This window comes from Prosopis cineraria, unplaced genomic scaffold, assembly GCF_029017545.1.
Source record: "Prosopis cineraria cultivar Desert tree isolate PC_DT_omini unplaced genomic scaffold, ASM2901754v1 PC1, whole genome shotgun sequence".
In the NCBI taxonomy this organism is placed as follows: Eukaryota; Viridiplantae; Streptophyta; class Magnoliopsida; order Fabales; family Fabaceae; genus Prosopis; species Prosopis cineraria.
This window is the reverse complement of record NW_026555332.1, coordinates 4494329-4511442: the sequence shown is the minus strand read 5'-3', so window position 1 is coordinate 4511442 and position 17114 is coordinate 4494329. Positions and strand designations below refer to the sequence as shown.

At 31.7% G+C, this 17114-nt stretch overlaps 2 protein-coding genes across 2 annotated transcripts; one reads left to right on the top strand and one right to left on the bottom strand.

Moving 5' to 3' along the window:
• The first annotated feature begins 4521 nt into the window (after positions 1-4521).
• LOC129304183 (3-ketoacyl-CoA synthase 11) lies at positions 4522-7101 on the top strand. The gene is made up of 2 exons (XM_054943905.1): positions 4522-4730; positions 5230-7101. Exon 2 carries the CDS (start codon positions 5235-5237, stop codon positions 6765-6767), a length of 1533 nt encoding a protein of 510 aa, XP_054799880.1. The 5' UTR covers positions 4522-4730; positions 5230-5234; the 3' UTR covers positions 6768-7101.
• Positions 7102-13251: 6150 nt separating this feature from the next.
• Positions 13252-15488, bottom strand: LOC129305779 (probable histone H2A variant 3). Its single transcript, XM_054945865.1, has 2 exons — positions 15268-15488; positions 13252-13803 (listed from the first exon to the last, which is right to left on the bottom strand). Exons 1-2 carry the CDS (start codon positions 15373-15375, stop codon positions 13507-13509), a joined length of 405 nt encoding a protein of 134 aa, XP_054801840.1. The 5' UTR covers positions 15376-15488; the 3' UTR covers positions 13252-13506.
• Positions 15489-17114: the final 1626 nt, after the last annotated feature.

The window sequence follows — 17114 nt, the reverse complement described above, 5'->3', positions numbered from 1 at the left end:
ATTGCAAGTATTAAAATTATAATTGATATAATTAATAAAAGTATAAATTATATTAATATAATTAATATATTTAAAATAAAAAATAATATATATATATAATATTTGGATCAGGATGGACCGTCCCGATGGTAATTTTGTGTTCTATCACATTCCAAATCCCTTTCCTATCCCGTCCCATAAAGTCTTGTCTTAATTATTTTTGGGTTGGGACAAGACCCGTCCTGATATGATCGGGATAATATGAGGCCAATTGGAATGGATTCAAGCTGAACACCCCTAATTATAAATAATACCAAATGTATTTTGTTGATTTTTCAAATGGCTATTACTTTTTTTAATTGCAAATAGAAATCATGGTTTACTATTAAGATTTTAATAATTTGTGTTTGTAATTGCAATTAATATTCTTGGGTTCATAATTGTCATTTGCCCTTTAAAGCATTACTATATTTAATTGGTCAAATAATTGAATATTTTTTAATAGTTTCTTGATCACGACCTCAGTTCTTTAATGATGATGAAAACTTTTTTGTCTGAACTTTTCACTTTTCATTCACATTTATTAATTATTAATTATTGTAAACATGTATCATTGCTTTATTGTTTCCTTTATTTAATGTTACTTTCAACTCAATTTCTTGTTAAGTTTCAAAATATGAACATTGTCCATTCCAAAATTTGTGCAGTTTGTTGTTTTTTTCCCCTTCCAATCCGTATTTCAATATAATGGTTCCAATATATTGAATTAATTACTCCCTCTATCTTTATATAAAAAATATTTTTAATCAAATCATACAAACTAATAAAAATTAGTTATTTAATTAAAAACACAACAATATTTCAATTTTACCTCCATTCATTATAAATAAAAAATATTTGTTTTCAAAGTAAATTAATGAGATTACTTATCTTTTTTCTGTTCAATTTAATAAGAGTATAATGATCTATTCATTAAAAAATATGCTAACAACTTTTTATATTTAGGAATAAAAAAATTTTAAAAAATTTCTTGTATATAAAGACGAAAAGAGTAGATATAGGCTTTTAATTTTCATGACAACAATTTGTTAGACTTAGTTAAAGGTTTGTTGAAATAAATGCAATATTTTACTCTATTTCAACTATATTATAAGACATTTTTTAAAAATCTTGCACCATCCAAAATATAAGACATTTGATAAATTATATATATATATATATATATTGTACACTTTCTTTTTTATATTCTATTAAAGTTATTAATGATGACATTTTAAATAAGTTAAATATTATATTTATTTTACTCAAGGATGCCATTGAAAAGAGGTGGAAATTTGTAGAAGATCAAGAAATGAATTATATTATAGATTAAGAAAAATACATTACTTGGATCAACTTTTATTTTATTGTCATAATTTCTTCAATTGTCTTTTATCATTAGGATTATGACTAGATCTCAAGAACTCTATAACTGCTAATTAGCATTAGTACCTGTGAAATGAGTTATGATTGTTTAAGTATGATATTTTAGGTTTGAGTTCATATAAATGTAGAAAATACTTTTAAAGATTGTTATCTTTAATTGAGCCTAACAATATTGAAATATAGCCCAATCAAATAATCATATATATATATATATATATATAAACTTTATACATAGGAAGAATTTCTGGAATTTCTCCCTCTAGCCAACTCCATAAACATCTCCATTACCCAAAAACACCATCCTTACCTGAACTTCACAAAAGCAAATCACCCAACCTTTCAAAAACACTAAACACCAATAACTGATCCTCTTGTTCTGTTGTTCCACGTCAAATGGTTTGTTTTTTTTCAAAACTGAGCTTCTTTTAGAAAAGCTGTATCCCCTTTATTCTTCTTAATTAGTCCAAAAATGAATCAAAAATTAATTTTTTTAAAATCAGTTTTATTGCTAATTGTATTGACTAATTAACAATCAAGAAAAATATACCAATGACTCATTTATTTAACAAACAAATTTTAATATTTAAGGTGATGAATATCTTAAAATACATTAAAAATTAACTCTTTTATTCGAAGCTCCAAAATTAGTATTTTCATTTTCATAATTAAAAATAATATTTTTAAAATTATTATTTATATTTTGTATAATATTTAGAAGATTATGTTGTAATTTTGAGAGAGTCAACAACCTTAAAAATCATCTAATCATTTTATTTTTTAATTTGAATTAAGGTGGGTTTGTAGTCAAAACAGAAAAGAAAAACATAGAAGTCGGAACGTTATCAAAACAGAATTTTCCAGCCAAACGTGAACGAGAGAGCTTCTGGACCTTCTAGAATACGAATTGGAACGAGCGTGGAGGCAAGGGGGAAGGATCGCGTGCCTCGTGATTTTATTATATACTTAATTATTATTAGGAAAAATACCACTCCCTGACCGTATACTTTAGTTACATTTTATTTTAGGTAAATGGGTAAAAATATCTAAAAAGTCATTAATTATAAGTATTCAATAACTTAAAATAAAAAAATATACTTAAGTGTCCATAAAATTAATTTTCTGGTGCATCTGTAATTAAATTGTTAAATTTCATATTCAAAACATAACGGTTAATTTCTTTGACTTTTAATTACAAATGCATCAAAAAAATAATTTTATGAGTATTTGTGTATTTTCTCTAATTTTAAGTTATTGGATGTTCTTGATTGATAATTTTTTTTTATATTTTTCCACTTTGTCCCTTTATTTTTAATCTCAGTAATTCATTTTTGTTGTTTTCATCTTTTTTTCAAAATAAAAATATCAATAATAACGTTAAGAAACAAGAGATTACAATACATGAGTAGTAAAAAAAAGTCTAAAGAACAAGGAGGAAGAAAAGAAGAAGATCATGAGAAATATTAACGTCAACCATGCTGAATAGTATAACTAACTTGTGGTTGTCTGGCATTAAATGGTGGAGCAAAGAATCTTCTATTAATAATCCATGAAAAAGGTTTTTTCGTTAAAAAATTGGAGGAAGATGCAAAGAAGGAGTGTTATGGAGATAAGCATTGACACATGTTAAAGCAAAATAATTGGGTTTTATGGTGATCAAACATATCCATTTGATGCTCTATAAAAGAACTGAATTGCAATAAAACAAATATTAGCAAAGAGTAATTCCTCTAATCTTGTATTTCCTCATTCTATCATTACAAACCAAAAAAATATGGTATTTTAGTGCCACAATTTGAAGAGCTGGATGAGGAATCGAAGTGATGAATAGAAGGCTGCAATTTAGTCTACTAAGATCACCGGTAAATATTCAACAGATAAAAACAAGTCTGATGAAATTTTAAAAACTAGATTTCTTTTCGTTCAAATTAGATGGAGCAAAATAATTATGCCTCTTAGCTGAAGGTCTAAACCTTTATTACGTAGCTGTGAAAGAGTAGAGATAATCCACCTAAACAAATTTCATCCCTTTTATTTGATTTTTTTTGGAATTTTAGTTCTTAGAGTTTAAAAAATACTCATAAAATCATGAGGGGGCTTAAAACAGTTTTTTTTTTAATTTTATTTTACTAAAAAGGATTTAACATATTTCACAATTCACAGTTCAATTGGTCTACATTGCTTCTCCCAAAACCCATTAAATTAATAGGCTAGCTTAAATTTTTTTTTTTTGGGGCTAAAATAGACTTAACATGTCCTTCCTGTGTTCGTGTACATATATGTGTGTACGTACGTACCCCGTGTTTTTTAAAAATTTATTTTATTTTTAAATATAAAAAATATCATAATATTTTTAAGTAATTATAAAATTTTGCTCGTCTTAAAAAAGAAAAGAAATATAAATTGTGTGCTTTAGCCGTTGCACCATAATATTAATTGACATTATTAGGACCACAATTGAAAAACTATTGTGACTTAACTTAATTTTAACTAAATAATAAAGTTTTATTAATATGCAGAATTTAATTAAAAATATTTTATATATAAAGAAAAAAGGAGTACATTTCCTTTCTAAATTATGAATACTCATTTTGGATTACAGTATAATACATCTCTTAAAAATTCTATTTGGCTCAAAATATAATGCATTATGCAGTTTTTATAATTATTTTTTCAGCTAGCTATTTTGTCTATTATTTCTTTCGAACAAATAATATGTTAAAATTTTAATGGTTATTATTAAAATACTTATATAAGATATTTCATGATGGTATAATTAAAAAGATGTAAATTTTTTTAAACAATTAATGTTTCATCTAACTCTTTTTTTAAACAATTTTCCATACTCTATATCTGGATCTAGAAGGAGCATGATTTAATTCCATAAAAAAAAAATACCGTTTGAGCGAGTTCATGGTCATTATAAATATATTTTTCAAACTAAAAGAATTAATATTACAAATGGATTAAATAGAAGCGATGAAAAAGAACAAAAATAAAATAAAGGACTAAAAACGAAATAAGATTATAGAAAAAAGACATGAAATGATATTTTCCTTTATTATTATTATTTTATTATTAACGAGCTTTCCCATTTTTGTGTGAGAATCGTAGTCGAAATTCCAGGCTGGTGCTGGCTAGCGACATCTCCAACGGCAATGTCGCAGTGACTCATCTGGTCAATACGCGACAGCGCCGCCCTCAACGATTATGCCCTTTTTTAAACACTCCCTTTTTTGCCAATTTCAGTTCTTTCTTCTCTGTCTTTCTTGATTCCTCTTTGCTCTCTCTCTTTCTCTCTGCGATCTGCGGTCGGATTGGCTTTCAAGGTAAACCTTTTTTTTGGGTTTCATGTCGCGATTGGGCTGTTCCTTCCGATGCTTGATTTTTTCCCCCTTATGTCAGCGATATTTCTTTTTTTTACTGCAATTGGTTTCTTGAAACTTTAATGGGAATTGAAATCTCGCCACGAATTCCGCATTGTTCTCTTCAGCACCATTCAATCTGTTTGTGTTTTGCATGAATGTGGTCCCATGCTTATTTGATTTGAGAAGATCTGGGAATGCCGCTGTCTGATGTGTAGAAATGATTATGTTTGGCTGCTTTTTGTCATGCATGTTTCTAATCTTACACAAATCGATTTCCCAACCTGGTTCTATAAATTTAACGTGGAGAAAGAATTTTGGATTCGAATGAATTATTGAAGGAATTTTTTTGCTAGTTGTTATCTTGTTAGCTGATTTATCCTTGGGGATTTCTTAATCCCCCTTGTGATGATACTTTCATTTCATGAGGTTATCTAACCAGATGAATTCAAATTTTGAGCAGGAAGCATGACGGAAAATCAACCAGATAAACCCTTGATACCACCATCATCGCGGAACCTTCCTGATTTCAAAAAGTCTGTCAAATTGAAGTATGTCAAGCTTGGTTATCACTACCTCATTACCCATGGGATGTACCTCTTTGTTTCCCCTCTCGTGGTGCTAATTGCAGCACAGCTCTCTACTTTCTCCCTCCAAGACCTCTATGATCTTTGGGAGCATCTACAGTACAATTTAATATCTGTTATTATTTGCTCAACACTCCTTGTTTTTCTGTCTACCCTCTACTTTATGACCCGCCCCCGACCAGTTTATCTTGTCAATTTCTCCTGTTACAAGCCTGATGAATCTCGAAGATGCACGAAGAGGATGTTTGTAGATCAATCCCAGATGACTGGTTCTTTTACAGAGGAAAATCTTGCATTCCAGCGTAAGATCCTTGAGAGATCTGGTCTTGGTGAAAACACTTACCTTCCAGAGGCTGTCCTCAATATTCCTCCTAACCCTTCAATGGCAGAGGCCAGAAAAGAAGCTGAGATTGTGATGTTTGGTGCTATAGATGAGCTATTTGCTAAGACCTCTGTAAAGCCTAAGGACATAGGAATTTTGATTGTGAATTGCAGCCTTTTTAACCCAACTCCATCACTGTCTGCAATGGTTGTCAACCATTACAAGTTACGAGGGAATATAAGGAGCTACAATCTTGGTGGGATGGGTTGCAGTGCAGGACTGATCTCAATTGATCTTGCCAAAGATCTTCTCCAGGTCCATCCCAACTCATATGCATTGGTCATTAGCATGGAGAACATTACATTGAACTGGTATTTTGGAAATGACCGGTCAAAGCTTGTCTCAAATTGTTTGTTTCGTATGGGAGGAGCTGCGGTTCTGCTTTCAAACAAATCCTCTGACAGGAGAAGATCAAAATACCGGTTGGTCCATACTGTTCGGACTAACAAGGCTGCTGATGACAAGTGCTTTTCCTGTGTTACCCAAGAAGAAGATGCTGAAGGCAAGGTTGGTGTCACTTTGTCAAGAGATCTCATGGCTGTTGCAGGTGATGCTTTGAAAACTAACATTACCACACTGGGACCTCTTGTCCTTCCAATGTCAGAGCAGTTGCTATTCTTCGCTACTTTAGTTGGGAAGAAGCTTTTCAAGATGAAGATCAAACCTTACATTCCAGACTTCAAGCTAGCTTTTGAACACTTCTGCATCCATGCTGGAGGTAGAGCTGTGCTAGATGAACTGGAGAAGAACTTGCAGCTGTCTCCTTGGCATATGGAACCATCAAGGATGACACTTTACCGGTTTGGCAACACATCTAGCAGTTCACTTTGGTACGAGTTGGCTTACACAGAGTCCAAAGGGAGGATAAGAAAGGGAGACAGAACATGGCAGATAGCATTTGGTTCTGGATTCAAGTGTAACAGTGCGGTGTGGAAGGCACTCAGAACAATCAAGCCTGAGAAGGAGAAGAACCCTTGGATGGGGGAAATTCACAACTTCCCTGTTGATGTTCCCAGGGTTTCAACCATCTAAACGATGAATAGATTCTTTTATTGGGAGTGAATCGGCATCATGTAGTGGCCATTTTGCCTGTTGAAACTTGAATCTTCTTACTTGAGTTTCCTCTAATTCGTGATGACTGCTTTCAGAGATAAGATTGTTGTAGGAATTGCTTGGGAATGGTGGTAGGTCCTGGTTGTGGTGGGCTTTTGTTATGCCTAGTTGTGGTGGGCTTTTATTATGGTTGTTATTGGTGGTTCAGCTACGATTCTGCTGGGATTTGTGTCTTAAGAATCTTTTTGTTGGTCTGTACTTGTTTAACTGTAAAATTCTTGAAACATTCAAAACATGGTTCAAATTCTGAACACATAGTTTCTCTTGCCTGAAAAATTGCAAGATCTTCTTTGCATGACTGAAAATGAATTCTTTTTCCACTTTTTTTATGTTTCTTATATTCTTATAATCATTAAAAGTCTTTTTTTTTTGTTTATTTTTTTAAACAGAGGTACTAGCAGTGCAACTTGATGCATCAATTACCTTCATCCACTCGCGTATTTAACCATTCATGCATTTTTTTTTTTAGATAGGCCCAGAGATCCTGTGTCTTTGTACCTTGGGATAATATTGATTTAATTAGGTCAATAATATTTTAAGAGAATTTAAGGGTATTTAAATACATTAAAAAATGATTTTATAGTTAATTATGGCTTGGAAGAAAAAACTATCTTCATAATCAAATATTTCCAAGGGGCAAATGATAATATATTTTGAGTAATTTATTTTGCTAGCAAAAAATAGACATCTCAAGCTTTTTATAGAGTTTTAATTTACAATTTTTAGATATGTGTAAAATTAATTATGAGTTTTTTAAAACAGGTCAATGAAATTATACCATTGGCCACAGTGAGCATCATGTTTTCAGATTTAAATACTCTATTGTGAATCAAACCATGATACTTGAGTTTTTGAGAGGTTTGAGGGGATTTTTGAAGAGTTTTGCTAGGGTTTTGGAGTTTCTAATATCAAGGCACGAATTTTAATTCATAATCACTCAAGGTAACACTTCTAATCTATCTCTTACCTTCTAATATTCTCTTTAAGATAGTTTATGTAATGGATAATGTAAGGTGTTCGTTTTTGAGGTAACCAACCTTTGAGTTCGAATTATTTGCGTTGTTTGAGGTTAAATAAGTGTTTTTTAGGTAGTTTTGATAATGATTTTGTAATGGAATGTTAAAATCCAAAAACACTAGACTTGAGGGGAGATGTTTATGAAGATTCAAGGATGTAGAGACTAGATAAATGATATATAAGTATATTGATAATTTTGGTGATTAAGTTTAAGCTAATGAAAGTTAAAAATGTGATTGTTTATTGTTAATATCACTAGTTAGGATTTTAAGCCTTAACGTGGTTAAGAGCTAATTAATGACAATTAGTCATTAAGAATGTCTGACGATGGTAAATTGCAAATTGACTACTATTAGAGCTCGTGTGTATGATTGGAGGATTTAATGGCAACTCAAGTATACTCTTGGTTTGGTAAATTAAGAGTTGAGATAATTGAGAGTTAAATTTTAGTAGAAAATTATTGTTTACAATTATGAGTTGTGTTAATTGCTTGGTAATATGAAAATGCAAGCATATTAGAATTGATAATTGAGAATTATGTGGCTATGATAAGTATGAACAATGATGTGTTGAGTGCATGATTGAGTTGTAACTTGTACTTAATTGAATGCTTGGTGTTATGATAAGCATGAACATATGATTATGGTGAGAGGTTAAATGTTGATTAAATGGTCTTGACTTGATGGCATACACTTGATTGTAAGATAAGTTAATTAATTTTTTATTTAAGATATATCATTTAATAATATGAGTATGTTGCATGAGTATGATTATGTGGTCTGAAAGGTTGGAATTTGAATTGTGAAACTTGTTCCTTATGTGGATATTGCTATGGATGAGAATGTCTCACATGATTATGTGGTCATAAAGTTATGTGTTATAACTAGGTATGATGATATATGTGGTGAGAAATGCATGCAAGTTCATGAATCATGACATTAATAAGTCATTGAAATATGGATATGAGTATGTGTATGTATATGTATATGTATATGTATGTTGAACTTGCATTACTATAATAGGTGGGAGTTCACCTAAGAGTAGTTGAAGGTAAGATCGAAAAATTCATGTGGTATGACCTCCATTGAGTTTGCCCACAATGGTTGGCATATCTAAATAGGTATGGTATGGATCGAGCACGATATTCAGTATCACCAATTCCTATGAGGTTAGTGTGGATCGAGCAATTATAACATCTTGAAATTTAAATAGAGGGAATCCATGGTTCAAGAGTGGAGAGCGGATACCAGGTTTGGGTAACCCTTCACAATTGGAGAACGAACCTAATCCAGTCACATGATTTAGTCTTATATAATTTGATAGCTTATAAATTTAGTTAGAAAATATAAGGAGAAGAATAAGGATAATTGCTTATGATCATGCATACTTGTTATCATCAAGTTAAATGTCATGTGATATATGGTAAGTAGTATTATGATATACGTTGCTTATCAATGAAATATTAAATGTGAAATTATACGTTAAATGCTTGTATTTGCCACACTTTTATATACTTGAATTTATATGTTTTGGTTATTGAGATTATATAATTTCACTCTCATTTGTAGTGTTGGAAAAAGGAGCGGACCCGGCCCTTATGTGCTTAGCCTTTAGGCCCAGTTTCTCATTTTTCACCTCTTTTTTTAGGCTCGGCTTTTATTTGAAGGGCTCAAGGTTGGGCCTGTAAGCCCTGTTATGGAAAAAATTAAAAAAATTAAAATAAAATTAAAATAAAATTAAGTACTATAAATTAATTAAAATATTCTAAATTTGAAAAAAAAATAAAAATTCTCATAATCTTTTACAAATTAAACTACACACATTTAGTAGTCTAGTAAGAAAATTTAAATCTTGGTTAAAAAAAGTTCATTTTTTTATAAGTACACAAACATAATAATTATAAAAAAATAAAAAATATTAAAAATTGTATACTGTACATTGATATTTATTAAATTATATTAAATTAATTTTAGAATAAATTAAAATTAATAATAATATAATGTGTGTACGATCAAGGTTTCAGGCAAATAGGTTGTTCTTCGCTTCAAACTCGTGTTCCATCAAAGAAAAAAATTAATAATAATATAACAGGACTTGAAGGGCCACTTAAGCCTGATCTTTTTTTACAGGGTTTATCAAGGCCAAGCTCTCAAACCCGATTACTTTAAAAAAAAGTTAATTTTTAAAGCCCGAACTCTTATTTAAACAGGCCTTTAGGTCTGGCCCTCTAGACCTAGCACTTATTCCCAATTCTACTCATTTGTTAACATTTTTCCAAGAATGCTAAGAGTAATGCAAAGGGAAAAGCATTGAGGACTAAGATGCTTAAATACATAAGTAAAGTCTCTAGCTATTTAGTTTACTAATTAAATACTTATTATAGTCGACATTAGGGATTTGTACATGTTTTGATTATGTTTCAATTGCATAAGCCTAGCATTTAACTTGGGCATTTTGATTGTTTCATCTTATGTCTTGAGAAAGACCATCCATATAAATGTATTGACATGATTAATGACCCTTGCTTCTTGTCAGAATTTGATATATTAATTTTAGAGTAGCTTATGTATGAGTTTAAACTACTTATATTTATTTGGGAATGATATTCTCACTATTAATGTTATTGTATTAATATTGTAGAGTTCGCTATGATGTATAACAGGTTGGGTTACAATGAGCATGTGTGTTTGTGTTGGTCGTGAAAAAGAAGGTCGTAGGCCATGACGAGAAGGTCTTTGTGCCACGAACTGCAGTATGAGTGTCAACGGTTGTGGCAAATTTGTTTATGTAAGGTTTGTCATGGTGAAGGTAACATCTGCTGTGGCTAATGTGTCCATATTTAGTTGGTCACAGTGAAGAAGTCCTTAGTCATGGCTAACTAATACAATTTTTTGCAAAATGTTAGTTCTACCTTTTATCAATTCCTTTTTATGGTTTTCTCTTTTTTTTCCCCATATTTCTACATATTAAATATACTCTGATGTTTTTGAAGAATAATGTAACCACATTTTTAATTTAATTTTCAAAGCCCATATATATAGAGTTTGATTTCATTAAATGATTTTTTGCTTAACCATGATTATTTAGTTTTATTGGGGGTTAATGATAGAAGTCATTACAGATGCATCTCGTTATATTTAAAATTCAAGCCATTTACCACATTTACTGTGATGATTGGTACAAAAAAGTTGGACCAAGTTTGACCTTTCAATTGGGTCCCACACGGCTTAATTTCACATCAAACTTGATTCAAAGGCTAAAATTAAAGCTAATATGCCTAGTAATCATTTCTAACCATCGTTAAACCAATTACATTCAATTTTACCTATTTATCCTTGATTAATTAATTAAATTTGGAAGCTAAAATTCAAGATGTTACAGTAATCAATACACATGTGGAACTTCACAAGTCAGTTATCTATATTTTTGCTACTTCAATTTCCTAACACAATAAGCTATTGTCATCACAATGAAGTTATAGGCAACAAAAGAAGAAGCATCTTTTTGCTTGTGCTTTGAACCCACAAAATTAGTGAATGGACCTTTGAAAATACTTCATTGTTGGGATTATCCACTAGCCACCACAATAGATCCACCAAAATTTACATGTCACTCCAATTAAACAGTACTTTACATGTTTCCTAACCTCAACAAAAGATATACAGAAAAGCACTTGAAAATACTTCATTGTTAGGATTATCCACTAGCCACCACAATAGATCCACCAAAATTTACATGTCACTCCAATTAAACAATACTTTACATGTTTCCTAACCTCAACAAAAGATATACAAAAAAGCATTGTTGCTATCCGACAATCATCTCTTCCTTCTTTTTTTGTTTGGATTTGACGTCTCCTATGTGAGCAAGGGTAGCTGCAGCTTTTTCTCTCTTCAAATGATCCACTAGCTAGCACAAGAAGTCACACTCAATTCTGCAAGTTCTTCCTACACAACAAACAATACATAAATATATGAAATTGATTCAATTCACCATTATGCCAGTATGTATGGAATCATAGTCATACTTGTGAATTTTCTAGATACTCCCTCTCAATATTAAAACACTTCTTGACAAATTAAAAGCACAACTTGTCAACAGTTCAAAACAAAATATCAATATTCATATTCCATTTTGTCAATATACAAATGATAACTTGTATATTCACATAACTTCGACAGAGATAATTACTCAAGTTGTTAATGACCATACCCAATTGTCCACATGCAATCGAATAGTTGTATCAGTACCATGACATTTAAAATTACTCAATTATATACTTGTCATTATGGTTTGGGGACTTGTTAATTTGTCATACTCTACTTGTCAGTTCTATTCCCTGGGGCATAGTTGTTAATTATTCTGGTTCACATACTTGTTAACAAAGGTAGAACACTTGTTAATTTCCTGGAGCATGCACTTAGTTCGGCTGCTTGTTTATAATGGCAAACCACTTGTTAATTTCCCACAACATGCTTGTGATTATGGTTTCAATACTTGTCATTTTTTAAAATCAGTTGCAGGTGCAATGAAAAGGTTTATAAACATAGGAAGAGGCAAACAACTCACAATAAGGAGTAAGGACATAATCACAACAAAGGGGTAAAATCACATGACTAAACGGCCTTTTATGAAGACGAAAATATATCACAAAGCACAATTTACAGAAACAACAAACTTACACTTTAATAGACACCTTCATTCGTGACTTCCAACACTGACAAAAACTAAGAATCCAGAAAACACCCAACACCCAACCTACACTTCAATTTACGCTGCCATTCGTAGTCTTTGATTGAGTGAGCGAACAACATTTATTGCACAGAAACCCCAAGAAATCAATTGCCAGACACACAAAATGAGCTTCAACGATGAGGTTGTGCAGAAGTTGAAGTTGGGGTTGTCTATCTCAGAAAAAAGGTTCTCAAATGCTCCATTTTTCTAATTTAAGCTTTAGGGATAATTTGGTCAATTTGCATTGAAAGTTAATTTCATTTAAGTCCTCCAGTCCTGCAAAGCTTTTCTAGAATGTTTTGGTCCTCCGCAACAAATAACTTACTTCAACAGTCCTTCCGTGCGATTCTCCCGTGAAATAAACTTAATATCACATTCATGGTCTTGAAATGAAAAGGAGAAGTTTCATATCGAACCTACTCGCCCATTTTACTCATAACATAGACACAGTCTAATTTTGATGGAGGCTCCTCATAATTATAAATACTTTCTTTAGACCTTGCTGGTCTTTATCAGGGCTCTGGCCTTCTTCTTTTTTCCAAAAAAGTCAAACTGAATAGCCAAAAAAAAAAAAAGGTGCAAAAGCATTGCCTCAAACGTATCCCATCAACGAGAATTTTATCAACGGGCAAAAAGCATGATTCCAATGGTATGATTAGAAAAGAAATTCCACTGCTATTGAAGTTATCCAATGTACCAAACAGCTATCCCAAGATAGAAATGAAAATCAAATTCCATATCCACATCTAATATTTTGACATGCGAACTTGAGAAACAGAAGACTCAAGTTTATCCATGATAAATGACAACTGTAGATTTCTTGGCCCTGCTATTTTAAGAGGTACATCAACAAAGACACAGTTAGCAGAGAGAGAGAGAATATTTAATCAAGTAGCTCTTCAGTAATCTACTCCTTGGAAGACTTGTTGATGAGGGATTTATGAATATGAGGGATAACACCTCCTCCAGCAATTGTTCCTTTTATCAATGTATCAAGTTCTTCGTCACCCCGGATAGCAAGTTGTAGATGCCTAGGAGTAATACGCTTAACCTTAAGATCCTTGCTAGCATTCCCAGCCAGCTCCAAAACTTCAGCTGTTAAATATTCCAAGATAGCAGCAGAGTACACAGCAGCTGTGGCTCCTACTCTACCATTAGCCGTTGTCCTTGACTTCAACAGCCTGTGGATTCGTCCAACTGGAAACTGCAGATTGTGCAGATAGAAGAAACAAATATTAAAGAAGAACAAGCAGCTCGTATGCACTTATTACAATCAATAAAACCACCAGCACTATCTGTTTCATTTTAGTATATGTCTCCCTATTATTTTCTTTTCTATAGTCCTGATCTAGTGGTTTAACAGCGCCCCAAAGAAATATCACGTTACAATAGAAACTCTCACCCCTTTAAGCCCCTCCCATAACCAAGATGAAACCAACTATATTGCAAATATACCTAAAAACCAAAGACACTAAAGGGGGGGCAAGGGAAAAAAATGTCTTTCCATAGACCAACACGCGGGGACAATCATATCAGACAAAAAAGAAACAGAATTGTCTTGCCATAGACCAAAATGTGTGGAACAATAATATCAGACAAACACTTCCAAGCAGTAAATGAAACAAAAGCACCTTCAAAAAGCTTATTGCATACTGCAAAACAAAGTGAATGTCTCAAATAAAATTAGAAATAGCATTGAGAATAGCTAGAATCCCCTCCTCCATCAGCGAGCATGGAAGGGCAAAATTTCAGAATCAATGGCGCTGCAATGCAGTTCAAGCCAACCACTCCCCGGCCCCAAAAATTACCCAAACAGGTGGGCAACAGCATGGTCTACTGATTTGTCTACCTAGCACATTGGTTGTTTTACCAACACATTTGTCTACCTACCCAACCATTCTCCATTCCAATATAAAAAATTAGCAACATAACATTTCCAGGTTTAATTGGAAGAGTAACCCCTCCTATTCAATCTTGTAGCCAACTACACATGTTTGAGGAAAATAACGATTCAATTTAAGAGTCGAGTAGTCAAACTGCCACCCAGTTCATGAATGTAACATTACAAATAATAGCGGCAATTTTGAACACATTGATTGGTTTCCCAACTTGCCTGCCTGCCTGCCTAACCATTCTAAAATAAAAAATCAGCAGCATAACATTTCCAAGTTTAGTTGGAAGATTAAATCCTCCTATTGAACATTGCAGGCCAACTTCGAATATTTAAGGAAAAGAAAGATTCAATTTTGAGAGTCCAGTAGTCGAACTGCTGCCCATTTCAAGGATGTAGAACAGTGCAAGTAACAGCGCGATACAGAACACATCTTTCAACAGTCGCGCCTTCCATTGGCGACTAACCAATAACCAAATACAAAAGGTTGTAGTTACACACAACTAAGCAATTAAACAATCGAAATCCATGAACTTTCTGACCAAGTTTAATACAAATGTCGCGCTCATACACAGTAATGTAAACAAAGAGGCAAAACCACGAAGTTTCAGGACAACACACACACACACACACACACACACACACACACACACACACACACACATTTCTCCCTCTACCAACGAAAGTCATATACAGAAACATTGAGCGAAGGAGATTAACCTAAGGATGAGAAGATCCCAGAAGGAATAATAAAAAGACACAGATCTAGAGAAATACCTGAAGACCAGCACGAGAAGAACGGGAGATAGGCTTCTTCTTGTCCTTGTCTTTGTTGGCGGCGGGAGTCTTGCCTGTGATCAAACCCTTCGCGCCCTTCCCCGACATCGTGTCCCGCCGGCGAAAAGAGACGAATTTAGAGAAAGAGATAGGAGGGGAGAGAGAGAGAGGGCGAAGATAGCCGGGCTCGAACTCAACAGGGACGCACCAAAGAGATTTAGCGATTTGAGATTTGATGACTGCTTTTCGCACTGTGGGCTCCTCATGCAAGGCCTCTATTTTATTTTTTTTTTGCCTGAATCGATGCCACGTTAAATACCGAGGGATTACGAAACAGGGAACCCAACTAACTTTTTTCTTTGCCCCAACCCCTACTTTTTTATTTTATTTAAATTAGCACGAATCCCCACGGGCATATAGATTTAGATATATAAATATTAAATTAATATTAATTAATTAAAAATTTAAATTTATAATTTTAATATAACAAATACTCATTTTGATTCCTATTATAAGGGGTTTTAATTAATTTATTAAATGTGTCTTAAAATAAAAAAATTTCTCAAATTTCTCTTATTAAATATAAGAAGAGAGATATCGTATAATACACAATGAGTTGTAAAATTAAATATATAACATGAATAAAATTAAAAAATGATAATAAATATTTTTCTCAAATGTCTTACATTAAGAACCTTTATTTTTAATTGTGGTAGTTACTTTTGATAATCCATCCATTTTAATAATAAAGTATTGAATTGTCAAATGTGATGCAGTGATGGTGCGGTTTATTATTCCAACATTTACCACAATTTTATTATTCCCATCAGTCAATTTTATCAAGTTTCATAAAAGAAAATTTATTACTAAAATATTTTTTAAAATTTATAAAATATTCTCAAGTTTCAAATTCTATATATTTATAACTTGGTTAAAGATATTTATCGTTGGGTAATGAGTATTTACAACTTGCTATTACAAGTTATCATTTACTTTTATAAATTATAAATATTCGTTGTTCAATTGTAAACACACCTAGTCAAATTGTAAATATATATGATTTAGTATTTGAGAATATTTTGTAGAACTTAAATGTAATTTTCCTAACAATATATTCAAACCACATTTTAAACATGGCAATAAAAATCAAGTATAAAAATACAAGCATAGGAAAGAAGTGATATAAATGAAATTAATGTCAAGCATCTATCAACTTCACCCTACCCCTTTTCATATTCAAGTTGGCTATTATTCTCTTTAGCCTAAATTATAAGATATTTTTTATTCAAGATGAGATTAGTGATGGTACTTGACCACCTATATGCCTCGCTAAAATAGGGCTAGCTTTAGGGGTTGAGAGAGGGAGGATTGGCAGGGGCCACGACCCTCCTAACTTTTTAATTTTTTTTAATAAAATATTGGATTTATAATTTTTCGGCTCCTATAAGTTAGAACATTATACTAGTTATGAAATATTAGATAAAATTTTTATTTTAATTTTATGTGTAGTTTTTTACATATGTATAAAGCAACTATTTCAATAGTTTGAAGATATAGTTATCATAAGATCTATTTATTTTTAATAATAAATGCTATACATGTTCTTAAAGTATTGATATTATTTTATTTTGCTTTCATTTGATATTTAATGAAAAGAATTATGACAACTATTATTAACAAACTTTTTTAAGCATTGCAACAAAAATTTCAAGATATATTGAATGTTATGTGCTTGATATTTATCATAAATCACTTATTCAAAAGTTAAAAGGTTTGGTGAAGATGTTCTTCTAAAATTTTTTAATAATCAAGTTATTAAAATTTATGATATGAATAGTTTTTACTCT

Excerpts from the sequence above, each read along its gene's own strand:
- LOC129305779 (XM_054945865.1), bottom strand. The coding sequence starts at position 15,375 with ATGTCGGGGAAGGGCGCGAAGGGTTTGATCACAGGCAAGACTCCCGCC. Across the intron at positions 13,804-15,267 it reads CTTCTCGTGCTGGTCTTCAG|TTTCCAGTTGGACGAATCCA; the intron begins GTATTTCTCTAG and ends CACAATCTGCAG.
- LOC129304183 (XM_054943905.1), top strand. The coding sequence starts at position 5,235 with ATGACGGAAAATCAACCAGATAAACCCTTGATACCACCATCATCGCGG.